Source organism: Bombina bombina, chromosome 5 (assembly GCF_027579735.1).
Source record: "Bombina bombina isolate aBomBom1 chromosome 5, aBomBom1.pri, whole genome shotgun sequence".
Taxonomy (NCBI): Eukaryota; Metazoa; Chordata; class Amphibia; order Anura; family Bombinatoridae; genus Bombina; species Bombina bombina.
Window position 1 is genome coordinate 573,370,649 of NC_069503.1, and position 14,388 is coordinate 573,385,036.

The 14,388-nt window shown below is 35.7% G+C and overlaps 1 protein-coding gene across 1 annotated transcript in view; it reads right to left on the reverse strand.

Annotated features, from left to right (window-relative positions):
* The window catches only part of LOC128660593 (inter-alpha-trypsin inhibitor heavy chain H3), a 342,570-nt gene that overhangs the window by 126,237 nt on the left and 201,945 nt on the right, over positions 1-14,388 (reverse strand). Inside the window, exon 12 of the mRNA XM_053714519.1 lies at positions 5,946-6,131. Coding sequence (XP_053570494.1) covers positions 5,946-6,131 — 186 coding nt within the window. The remainder of the gene's footprint in view (positions 1-5,945; positions 6,132-14,388) is intronic.

Sequence of the window (14,388 nt, forward strand, 5' to 3'; positions counted from 1 at the left end):
TTACAATTTGAAGTAAATACATGCAATATTTCTTGAGTTCATTAAAAGTTCAAGAGATGGTAAAATCAAAATTAAACTTTCATGATTCAGCTAGAGAATGCAATTTTAAACAACTTTTCAATGTACTTCTATAATCTAATTTGCTGCTTCTTTATTGTAAATAAAGTAGAATACAGTGGGGCAAAAAAGTATTTAGTCAGCCACCAATTGTGCAAGTTCTCCCACTTAAGAAGATGAGAGAGTCCTGTAATTTTCATTATAGGTATACCTCAAATATGAGAGACAAAATGTGGAAACAAATCCAGACAATCACATTGTCTGATTTCGAAAGAATTTATTTGCATATTATGGTGGAAAATAAGTATTTTGTCACCTACAAACAAGCAGGATTTCTGGCTCTCACAGATCTGTATCTTCTTCTTTAAGAGGCTCCTCTGTCCTCCACTCATTACCTGTATTAATGGAACCTGTTTGAACTTGTTATCAGTATAAAAGACACCTGTCCACAACCTCAAACAGTCACACTCCAAACTCCACTATGGTGAAGACCAAAGAGCTGTCGAAGGACACCAGAAACAAAACTGTAGATCTGCTCCAGGCTGGGAAGACTGAAGCTGCAATAGGCAAGCAGCTTGGTGTGAAGAAATCAACTGTGGGAGCAATAATTAGAAAATGGAAGACATACAAGACCACTGATAATCTCCATCGATCTGGGGCTCCACGCAAGATCTCACCCCGGGGGGTCAAAATGATCCCAAGAACGGTGAGCAAACATCCCAGAACTACACGGGGGGACCTAGTAAATGACCTGCAGAGAGCTGGGACCAACATAACAAAGGCTACCATCAGTAACACACTACGCCGCCAGGGACTCAGATCCTGCAGTGCCAGATGTGTCCCCCTGCTTAAGACAGTACATGCCCGGGCCCGTCTGAAATATGCTAGAGAGCATTTGGATGATCCAGAAGTGGATTGGGAGAATGTCATATGGTCAGATGAAACCAAAGTAGAACTGTTTGGTAGAAACACAACTCGTCGTGTTTGGAGGAGAGAGAATGCTGAGTTGCAACCAAAGAACGCCATACCTACTGTGAAGCATGGGGGTGGCAACATCATGCTTTGGGACTGTTTCTCTGCAAAGGGAACAGGACGACTGATCCATGTACATGAAAGAATGAATGGGGCCATGTATCGTGAGATTTTGAGTGCAAACCTCCTTCCATCAGCAAGGGCATTGAAGATGAAACATGGCTGGGTCTTTCAGCATAACAATGATCCCAAACACACCGCCGGGGCAACAAAGGAGTGGCTTCGTAAGAAGCATTTCAAGATCCTGGAGTGGCCTAGCCAGTCTCCAGATCTCAACCCCATAGAAAACCTTTGGAGGGGTTGAAAGTCTGTGTTGCCCAGCGATAGCCCAAAAACATCACTGCTCTAGAGGAGATCTGCATGCAGGAATGGGCCAACATACCAGCAACAGTGTGTGACAACCTTGTGAAGACTTACAGAAAATGTTTGACCTCTGTCATTGCCAACAAAGGATATATAACAAAGTATTGAGATGAACTTTTGATATTGACCAAATACTTATTTTCCACCATAATTTGCAAATAAATTCTTTACAAATCAGACAATGTGATTGTTTGGATTTGTTTCCACATTTTGTCTCTCATGGTTGAGGTATGCCTATAATGAAAATTACAGGCCTCTCTCATCTTCTTAAGTGGGAGAACTTGCACAATTGGTGGCTGACTAAATACTTTTTTGCCCCACTGTATGTATAGGTTGAACTCGATGGACTTCTGTCTTTTTTTAACCTCATCTACTATGTACTATATAAACATTATCATATAGGTAAATTGCAAAGTTGTTTAAAATGATATGCTCTGATATTAATCATGAAAAAATGTGGGTTTCTTATACTTTTATACATTTGTCATTCTGCTGTGTTTAAAATAGTGGAGCACGGAGCCTACTTAAATACAAATTTTAAACAGCTATAGCTTTTACAGGCATATTAAATAAATGCTTCTATTCAAAACTGAAATACATTCATGTAGATTCCAATTTTGGCTGGGATGTCCCTTTATGGTCTGTGTTCCAAAACATTACCCTTTCCCTAGTAGTACAGGGAATCACTATTATAACAGTTATTTCTTATATTCAAGAGTGATCTTCAGAATTTTATATCATTAAAATGAAACTATTCATCTTCCCAAACACGGGTTCTATGTATGGTGAACATATTGCCGCTTTAAAAAGGGACACATATGGAAAAAAACATATGTCAGGGCTGTTTAATGAAAAATGTTGGTCACCCTAGTTATATGCTGATTGATAATATGCTTGGCCTTCTCCTGATTCAGACTTACTTATATGTCCTGGTTGTTTGATTTAGTAAACAATCCTGAATGAGGTAGAATGCGCCAGTGTAACAGGTTAGTTCTCTTAGGATACCTTTGGAACTTCTTACAATACATTTGAAAAAAGAAGTTAATTGAAAAAAGATATATTGTATGTTCTATCTGAATCATGTTAGATAATTATTGTGTATTCATGACCCTTAAGTTACTAACACTTTGGAAAACCTTGTTAAAGAATCCACAAAGAGGTAGTTTTGTAGGAAGGTGAATTGGTGTTAAATGTGGAATTACAAAGAGTTAGAAAATAAATAAACCAATGATCAAAACACTTATTTATTAGGAGCGATATAAAAATTACATTATAGGTGATAGCTTTTCTCAGTCATTTTCTACAAACTAAACTTATTTTCTTCCTGTGCATAATAAGGTTCTAGAAGAAGTGGGCAACTCATAGACTGACACATTCGCTCAGCTTGTACGAGAAATATCTAAGCTCTTAAACAATTAGGTGCTTCTTCATTCTTATCTTTTTTTGGAGCCATATTGTTTGTGGTTTATTAATTTAACTTTTATTTCCATATGTTATGCGCTGAGTTGTATATATATTTAGCAAAAAATTAAAGATTCACTATTAAACTTCTATACTTTTAACCAAGAATAGTATGACCTAGATCATGAGCTTGCAACATTTTTAGAAGTGCTGCCCCAATATAATATGACCCTGTATGTCAGCCCTACCTTCTGTAAAAAGTTTTAAAATATAGAACACTTATAATAATAATCATAATAAAGAAAAAGAACAAAGATCAGATTGGACTTCTAGTTCTGCAGCCATTATGATAGCCACATCTCCACATCAGATCACGTCCCTCTGTAACCCTATAGCCACATCTCAAGTCTTAGTCACCTAGGCCTAAAGTTCCTCTGTCAATCCCTAACCTTAAAGGGACATGAAACAATTTTTCTTTCATAATTCCGACAGAACACATGGTTTTAAATTTACTTCTATAATCTAATTTGCTTCATTCTCTTGGTATCCTTAGTTGGGAGCTAGCTGCTGATTAGTGACTGCACAAAAATGCCCCTTTTCTTTGGTACACCAGATGTCTTCAGTTTGTGCTCAGCAGTGCATAGCTGTTCATTCAACAAAGGATACCAAGAGATTGAAGCAAATTTTATAATGGCAGTACATAGGAAAGTTGTTTAAAATCACATGCTCTATATGAATCTTTAAAAAAAAATGGGGGTTTCATGTCCCTTTAATTTTACCAAGCCTCCTCAGTTGCAATCTGTTGCTTAGAGTTCCCTAGCATGTAGTGTGTTGTTTCACAAGTACTGTGCAAGGTGTCTGTGTAAGGGGAGTCAAAAGGACGGTAACACTGGGCCTGGCTGCCCCATACATGGCAGAAATGTGAAAAGGGTTGAACCAAAGTCTGTGTCACTACTCAGTGCACCACTCCAAGTGCCATTAAAAATGACTTAGAAAGCCATGCTCATTACAATTGCCATAGGCTGCTGACCCCTGTCCTACACCATGATAGAGGCAGCTTGGTTATTGACAATTGTATTTTAAGGCCCCGTTTACATTGTTGCTGATAATTATTTTCATCGGCTATAAACATATATAAGTACAGCACCAAAAGATAACAGTACAACACAAGCTCTACCAAGGTCTCCTAATCAAATACAACATACATGGAGAGCACCTAAACAGGCTAAAGTGTAAACAGCAAATGCAATATAAACAAATCCTGAAATGAGATAACAATGTGCAGTTATTAATATGTGGTTAACATAAATAGCAGATATAAAAGTGTATATGTGTATATAACTAAAAATTGATAAATAATAACAATAATAAAATGGGAAACGATTATATAGTCCATGGAAACGTGTGTTCTGTGATCAAAAAGAAAAGTCACTCCATAACTAGTTTGGTGTATGTCTTCAAAAAAATTATATATATACCATCAAAGGATTTACTGTGATCTGAAATCTTATAATATCTTGTAATATGTGCCTAGAAAATAATATAACCAAACATAGTGCAAAACTATATATAAAAAATAACATCCAAAACCCAATACAGATTCTGTTTACCAGAAGTAAGTGGATATTGTTTGGGCACTCTTGATACTTAGCCAAAGTGTTTTGGCCAAAAAAAGGGGTGCCCTAATAGTAAGTGTTTAAATAGATAGTGTTAGCCAATAGTATGACGCTTTCGGTTAAAAAAATGGAGCAAAAAAACTGTTCCTATAGTGTACAAAAGAACCGCTAATAACCTGTTGCCATCATCGATATTTCTGGATATGAAGTAACTTCTGGAGACGTAATTAAGTAATTTCTGGTTTTCAATTATGTAATTTCCCATTACGCGAGGAGCATTGTGATATTTGTAGTTTAAGTGGAACAAGAGGTGACATAGACACCTTATGGTTTATAAATTGTCTATAGACAAACAGGTATATATTGTATATCAGCGATTAATGAAGTGCTTAATGAAGAAATGTTTTATATAACGATATATAAAATGATAATAAAAAATTAAAAATAATAAAAACATGTTTCAAATGATATTTATACAGTATGTGTGTATTTGACAAATATGTAAGCATATGCATATACACTGATCAGCCACAACATTAAAACCACTGAAAGAGTTTTAATGTTTGCATTAGCATTGTAAGCGGCTTAACAGGGGCGCACTGTTTCGTGTAAGCAATATCGGGTTTATCGCGCCTGTTTATTGCGCTTCGGAAACAGCACGCATATTACAAGTTAAAAGTAAACGCGATTGCTTGAGCACAATTGAATTTAAAGTGAGTCGGGGTAGCGTGACTTCAGAGCTTTGGTTAAAAGGACAGTCTAGTCAAAACTAAACTTTCATGATTCAGATAGGGCATGCAATTATAAACAACTTTCCAATTTACTTCTATTATCTAATTTGCTCAATTCTTTAGATATCCTTTGTTGAAGAAATAGCAATGCACATGTGTGAGCCAATCAGACAAGGCCTTTATGTGCAGCAACCAATCAGCAGCTACTGAGCATATCTAGATATGCTTTTCAGCAAGTGATATCAAGAGAATGAAGCAAATTAGATAATAGAAGTAAATTAGAAAATTGTTTAAAATGACATGCTCTTTCTAAATCATGAAAGAAAAAAAATTGGGTTTCATGTCCCTTTAACTGATACACGAGTCAAAAAAGTTTCACAAACCCATTTAAAAATACAGTTACACTCATAATTACACTGTCTAATAAAAAGGATTAAAGAAAATATTGCATTCAAAAGTTATAAGGGCTCAAAGATATGAGGACTGCTACGGGCTTCAACATAGTGATACATACAGTACATACACATACCAGGTGCAAATATGAAACAGAACATCATTATTCCACTTCAGAAAACAATATGATTATATATAAATACACATGTTTAAAATGTAAATTGTTTAATGTGATTGAATAGATCTTTTCTCATTGGAATATATAGACAAAGAAATATTGCAACCTTTATGCTTGAAATAAAAATGTATAGTAAATGCACTTTTATCATATAAATAACCATGTATGACTTACTCCTTCAGCCTTTATATCTGCAGTAAATGTGTTCAGATCATTATCTGTAATACGTCCAGCAACCACAATTTCACTACCGTCAAAGTAGTTTCTATAGTTGTTTTGTGTGATATCTGATATGGAATTTTCAGGGTACTGCAGTTCAATGTTCACCAATGTAGGGGTTGCTACTTCATCATAAAATCCCTGAAAGAAATAATTGTTTTAGTAATGCTTTAATACTTCAATATTACTGTACATACAGTTACTGCAGATTACACTGTTTTCCTAGTTTTCAATAGTTTACAAACAAACATAAAAAATGTGGGGTGAAATCAAATAGGCAGAAGCTTCCAAAATATCAGCAGCTGTTCTCTGTCTATTTTAAATGATCACCTCTTTGTACCTCAAAAGGAATAAATAAAGGTCTGTAGTGTATTACAAAATTGGATGAACCAGATTATTTATCACATAGTAAAGAGCTACAATAGCTCTACCGCTCTATATATAAATATCACAAGCATCTGAAACTCCATCAAAAAATTTTTTATTCAAAATATTTTTTTTCAATCTTCAGTAACTTAAGGGCTTCTGTATATATCTAGGAACATAAGAAAATGAACTCTTTAATTAGACCAAAAATATAATGATACATTATGCATATACACATACTTTTTCAGCACTACTGTCTAGATCTATTTCCTCCATTGGTTATAATGGTGCTTGCCAGTTAAGTTTGCAGTGAGAATTCAAGTGAGTTTGTATTCATGTTTGCCTTTAGAATGCCATTCCAAGCCAGTGGCTCACTGAAATGAAATATTGCAAGTATGTATATTTTTCTGCAACAATTGTCTGACAAGTTGCGTATATCAGCCTTGGCCACTTAATTTGGAATAGCAGCTTAAATTTGATTGAAAATCTCACTTCATTTTGAATAAAAGTCTATGAAGGAGTACTGTAAAAGTGCTAAAGAGATAATTCAACACTGAAATGTGCATAGGGGAATTTAATTTTAAATAGGAACATTTTTGCAATAGACTTTATTTACCAAAAAGGCTTCTAGTAAAAGTTTTTAGTGTTTTTCAGTGCAAATGCCTATATGCTGTGAGGACCAGTAAATCAGTATTCAAGTGCAGAGAGCTGGCAGTGATGTGTATTCTATCACTACATGCTGTGATTTTTATACTCCTTACACTTGTTATATAAGATTTAATAAACTGAGATTTTATCGATTCTGCTTTTGGAGTGGAGATTGTTCTATTGATTGTGAAACCAATAAACTCAATTGCAACTGAATTTTATCCTGTGAGTTCTCTTCGTTTAGTACTTGGTGCTGATGTTACTTCACTATTGTGGTTCTGGTCTCTTGAGACTCCAGCTTCTATTGTAGTGGGTTTGGAGCGTCGCAATCTACGTACAGTGGTGTGTTTTGTGCCTGGGCTGTGAAGACTTAATTTGTGTCATATAAGCCACTGCTAACTCTCTGAGAAGGTGAGTTGTTTAGATAGTGGGCATGGGCCTCACAGTATATGTGCCTATGTCGCTACAAACAGCAATGGAGCATTTTTGTTAATGGAGATCTATTGGAAAAATACTTTGATTTAAAATTGAAATTCAACCATGCGCATTACAATTTTGACCTTCCTATCCCTTAAAGATACATGATACTAAAAACATTTTTTGTATTGTTTTTATTTAAGTTTTACAAATAAATGGAAATCAATAAACAAAAACAAAGGCACATGTCTGGGTTCTGTCTGCAACGGATAATCTGAATATACATATACAGACAGGTTAACAAGAAAATCACTTTAATATAGCTTTTTCATAATACATTGACAAAAAATGGTAGTATGTACGTCTGTACTTTAGCTTAATATGTCTCTCATGTATTTAAAAGGGTGATATAGCTATGTTTGGTTGGGGAAGGAGGATACTACAAATTTTTATTTCATAATTCAGACAGAGAATGCAATTTTAAACAACTTTCCAATTTAATTCTATGATCTAATTTGTTTGTTCTCTTGGTATCCTTTGTTGAAAACAATACCTAGATAGGCTAAGAAGCAGTAATGCACTACTGAGTTATAGCTGCTGATTGATGGCTGCACAAACAGTATAAGCCTCTTGTCATTTGCAAACCTGAAGGGTTAAGCTAGCTCCAAATAGTGTATTGATGCTCCCTCAACAAAGGATAAGAGAACAAAGGAAGCTAATTTTATAATAGAAGTAAATTGGAAAATTGTTTAACATTATATGCTCTATACCAATACCAACAGAGCAAAGCAAATTAGACAACAGAAGTAAATTGGAAAAAATAATAATATTGAGTGCTTTATCTGAATCATGAAATAAATATGTTGTTTCATGACCCTTTAATGTCTCTGTTTGAAAGTGTGGAAATAGCTGCATTTAGTGTAGGAACTTGGAAAATAAAGAAAAGGGGTTTAAGGTTTATGTATCTGTGGACACAGGGAGAATATCAATGTGCAGATATTGATGCTGCCCGGTCAAAGCATAAGTCTGTTAGTATATACCTGTACTTTCACTTTATTAGACCTTTCAGGACTGGGATAATGATCTCTCCCACCCCATGCAATTTAAGGCAGTCCAGACATCAGCATATCATTATGTCATAGCAGTAGAAGCACAAATGCATTGCTAATCCTCGCATATAAACTCACCACCGCCTGTAAGCACCATACGATATAGATTTCCATAAGGATGTCTTTGCAAACTGGGCCGGCTGAGGGGAGGGTTAAGGGGTACAAATATTTTACCAGAATGTGCTGGCTCCTACCCCTACGTAGTATATTCACACTTCCGGCTTCACGCAGAAGACAGCCTCCTCCAGACATCCCTCAATGGCGTGCTGTGGGAGTTCAAAGTCCGAGACTCCAAAACGAAGCTGTGACGCTCAACCAATCACTGGCCCTGAATTGTTTGATGAGCGTAACAGAGTCCCTGTACTCCGAGTAAGGTATGCAAAAATAAAATCCAGGAAGCAATCCAGGCTTCTTTAAGTAGGATACAATAAAAGCCACATTTTATTTATAGATCCATTTTAAAACGAAGAACAGCAGCAGGCTGTAATGAAGGGTAAAATAATTTAAGCGGAAATACTGGCGCTGAAAGCTGGGTAGTACACAAATACAATATACGGGTAACCTAAAAGGGTCTACCTTAGCAGAAATATAAGCGTTATAAAAGTATATAAATGGTAATAGCCTAATATATATCTTAGAAAATATATTTAATAGTGTGAAAGATTAACCACAAATCTATATATATATATATATATACTGTGATTGAGGATAGAAGAAAACTATACTCAAATAAATATAAGTATAAAGAGGGCAGAGATATTCAAACAGTATAAATAAAAACAAATAGCAATACAAACAGACTTAATAACTGGACGTCCAGCGTAAAAACCAGGGGTTAAAACAGTAATAATCTGGGGTTAAAACAGTATTAACCTGAAAGTGCACTATAGTGAACAAAAACACTCGTGACTAGATGATCATACTAATAGCATTGGATCAAGCTAATGGGCGAGTGAGGTACCTTGCGCTAATCTGTGGAGCACAGATTGAATATTGTTCGTCCTGTACCTCCTCCTGAGGTGGGTGTGTACTCCTAGCGTAGTTCACTTACATCACCCTTTCTGAAAATGTCCAGCTGATTTCGGGAGGAACAGAATGTAAACGATCTCTGGGGTAATAGCAATCCTTTAGATGATGGCAGATAGTAACTTCAAGGCACTCTTATTCTGTGGTGCTTAGTGCAGGTACTAGATCATCTGGCAGTATATTCAATTTGTAGACTGGTGCGCTCCCTCAGAGGGCTGTATTCAAATTCACAGGCCTTGGGGGTAGTGAGCCAGGCGTTGGTAGTTGTCCTGTGTGCTTTTTCAACACAATAGCGATCCTTTCGGCGGCTGTATCAAGTTCACAGCTAGTTGGAGAGAGGATAGATATAGAAATGAAGCCCCCTCAGGAAGAACAGACTACCCTCAATACAAAAGAGAAGAAAAGAATTGGAGAATACCACTCAGAAATAGGTTTCAACCACTTACACAAAAGTCTGAAAAGGACAACACCATAGATAGAAAAGAAATGAACCAAGGGGCACATTTTTTAGGGGTCAGTCCAAGAGCAGAAACATCAAGAGGGCATATAGTAGAAAAAGTACAATTAGCCCCCCTCATGAATCAAAGAAAAAGAGCTCTAGAGGAAAGAGAGGAGGAAGGGGCAGAAACAATAAAGAAACCAAGGGACAGACGAGAGCAATGGTAGACCCTGATACCTCAGGAATATTTAATCTAAGCAAAACAAGTCTAAGTAATGAAGAATTAAAAGTTCTAAGCCTAGGTTTAACCTTTGCACCTACGTCTAAACTCAATAAATTCGAAACACATATTAATATATCACAGTTCATAAGGAAACTCACACTCAAGAGGTATTTTATTAAAAATCCAATTGAACAATACACATCCAGACAATACACCGAAGACCCCAAATTTGTTCATACAGATTTAAAACCAAAGTCCAAGTTTTACCCCACTCAAGAGAAAGGGAAGAACGTAGAATTATTTGAAAAACTAGTACAAAGAGACATAGAAAAGTATGAGCCAAATAAAAATAAAAAGCGCCTTTTTAATTTGAAAAAATCTGAAAATGATGCCCTCAAAAGACTGAAAGAGAACAAAGACATCATAATTAAGCCAGCCGATAAAGGGTGTGGAGTAGTGATTATGGACAGGGACTACTACCTAGTAGAAGCAGAAAGACTATTGAAGGATGAAACCACCTATAAAGAGTTAAAAAGAGACCCCACTAGAGCCGATCATCTAATTTTGAAACTACTTCTAGATACTGCTAAAAATAAAGGTATACTCAACTCTAAAGAATACAGTTTCCTATACCCCGAATTTCCTAGAATTCCCATTTTTTATTTTTTACCAAAGATTCATAAAGATTTAAAAAATCCACCAGGTCGCCCGATTATTTCAGGGATAAACTCACTCACCGCCAACTTGTCCCAATACATAGATAGATTCCTTCAAAAATATGTCAAACAATTACCCTCATATTTGAAAGATTCAACACAAGTGCTACAACTTCTAGATAACTTGAAAATTGACGGTGAAATCATTTTAGCTACATGTGACGTGACATCTTTATACACTAATATTGCACATAATCTAGGTGTTAAAGCAGTTACAAAGTTTCTAAAGAAAGATGAAACTATATCCAAAGAACAAAGAGAATTCCTATTAGACAGCATCAGATTCATTCTTGAAAACAATACATTTTCTTTTAATCAAAAGATGTATCTACAGATTAAAGGTACCGCTATGGGCACCAGATTTGCACCAAGCTATGCCAATCTTTTTATGGGGGATTGGGAGTCCGAATTTTTGGGAACCAATAGCTTGGTGCAGTATCTGGTGACCTATAAGCGGTACATTGACGACATTCTGATTATCTGGAAAGGTACTGAAGAAACACTATTAGAACTTTTCTCCTCCATGAACCAAAATGACAGGGGATTACAGTTCACTTACGAAATAAATAAACATAAAATTTTGTTTCTAGATCTGGACATTGAAACCAACAATGACCAATTTAATACCAAAACTTTCGTTAAGAAAATAGATTCCAACAACTTTATTCATGCTACAAGCTGCCACCTTTCAAAGTGGAAAGAAAATATACCCAAAGCACAATTTCTGCGGATTAGAAAAAACTGCACTAACCTAATAGACTACGAGGGGCAGTCTAAAATTCTAATAAAGAAATTTAATGACAAAGGGTATGATGATATAACAATTCAGGATAATTTCAATAAAATAAAAGACATAGATAGAAAAGATTTACTTAAATATAAAAGACATGAAGATCCTTTAGGCATAAAAGAAACGGAGGATATATCTGTCCCTTTCATTACAAACTATAATGGGGACCATAAGACTATCGAACGTATTATTAAAAAACATTGGCACCTAATTAGAGAGGATCCAATTATTGGAGATAAGATCTCTATTAACCCGAAATTTATATACAAAAAATCAAAGAACCTAAAGAGCACATTGGCCCCCAGCGAGTTTAAAACAAATAATCAGTCCAAACAACATGACCTACTAGGGAACATAGTCAAAGGCTTCTTTCCCTGCCATTGCTGCAGATCCTGCCACTACACAAATAAAACCAAAGAATATACGTCAACTCAAACAGGAATAACCTACCATATAAATGACACTATCAGATGTACAGATAAAGGAATCATATACCTCATACAGTGTAGTTGTAATATGCAATATTTAGGAGAGACCTCTAGAACACTCCGCGAAAGAATTAGAGAACACCTTTGTATCATAGAAAAAGGCAACAAGGAAACACACCTATACAGACACTTTAGAGAGGTCCATAATAACCGACTTAAAGACTTTAAATTCTGGGGGATTTCGAAAGTCAAACCAGAATGGAGAGGAGGGAATTTTGAAACAAAGCTCCTAAAAAAGGAAGCGGAACTGATATATACCATGAAAACACTGCACCCATTAGGCTTAAACTCAGAACTTGATGTAGCTCCTTTTATGTTTGACTAAAACTTCCCCTAAGGGTCTCTATTAGATATGCCTTTTAAAAACAATCGGAACCTCCTTTCATTATTTGCCCAAGTATGCAACCACCAAATGCAAAACTTTGGAATAGTCTGTCTACATTTTTTATGTCATATACACATATGTGTTTAACTTTTACCTATGTGTTTAATTTTACCCCTAATACACTAAGAACCGTTTTTCATAACTAACTTCCGTTTGCAAGTACCAAATGTAAAACTTTGGAATAGTCTGTCAATGTCATATACACATATGTGTTTAACTTTTACCTATGTGTTTAACTTTTACCTATGTGTTTAACTTTACCCCTAATACACTAAGAACCGTTTTTTCATAATTAACTTCCGTTTGCAAGTACCAAATGTAAGATTTTATAATATTTATCAAAAAGAGAACAAATATCTACATATGTGTTTAACCTTTAACTATGTGTTTAATCATACTATCATCCCCCAAACAATACTGACTCTTGATCAGATAAGTATGCCCCAATATGCAACCACCAAACGTGAAATATCTAGAATGTCTGTCTATTTTCTGTATCATATACACATATGGGAAAAATTCTTTACCTATGTGTTTAACTTTAACTCTAAGACAATGAGAACCCCCAGTTCTCTCTTTTTGTCCCTAATTTACTTCTGTTTGTAACTATCAAATGTAAAACTCTGTAAAAACTTTATATTCCCTGTACAATACTGACATATGTCTTTTACCTCTACCTATGTGTTTAATCAAATTGAGGACTCCAAAAAATACTAACTCTTGAACAGACTTAACTCATAATTTAAGTCGATTTCACTTGACACCATGGATGTGACCATATTACACGTATGGTTGTTCCTTTCCGGAGCAATATGTACTTTTAGTATACTAGTTGTTAAACTAAAATTAACAACGGGACATTTCCAAAAAACTACAAGAGACAATAAGATACCTCCTTAAAAGTTTAAGGGATATAACTCAATTTCCACCTTAACTGGGATCACACACCCCTTTGAACTAACCAATAAGGATGCTTGATAGCCCTATAAAGGAATACCTGCCAGCAATGAGAACACATCTTGAAAAAGCCCCAAGTGAGGGGAGAAACCGGTTGATGACTGTGTCTCATTTCCTACAAGAAGAACTACTGCTAAGCTGAACTCCTTTAAGGCTTGTGAACTTGATACAGCCGCCGAAAGGATCGCTATTGTGTTGAAAAAGCACACAGGACAACTACCAACGCCTGGCTCACTACCCCCAAGGCCTGTGAATTTGAATACAGCCCTCTGAGGGAGCGCACCAGTCTACAAATTGAATATACTGCCAGATGATCTAGTACCTGCACTAAGCACCACAGAATAAGAGTGCCTTGAAGTTACTATCTACCATCATCTAAAGGATTGCTATTACCCCAGAGATCATTTACATTCTGTTCCTCCCGAAATCAGCTGGACATTTTCAGAAAGGGTGATGTAAGTGAACTACGCTAGGAGTACACACCCACCTCAGGAGGAGGTACAGGACGAACAATATTCAATCTGTGCTCCACAGATTAGCGCAAGGTACCTCACTCGCCCATTAGCTTGATCCAATGCTATTAGTATGATCATCTAGTCACGAGTGTTTTTGTTCACTATAGTGCACTTTCAGGTTAATACTGTTTTAACCCAAGATTATTACTGTTTTAACCCCTGGTTTTTATGCTGGACGTCCAGTTATTAAGTCTGTTTGTATTGCCATTTGCTTTTATTTATACTGTTTGAATATCTCTGCCCTCTTTATACTTATATTTATTTGAGTATAGTTTTCTTCTATCCTCAATCACAGTATATATATATATATATATATATA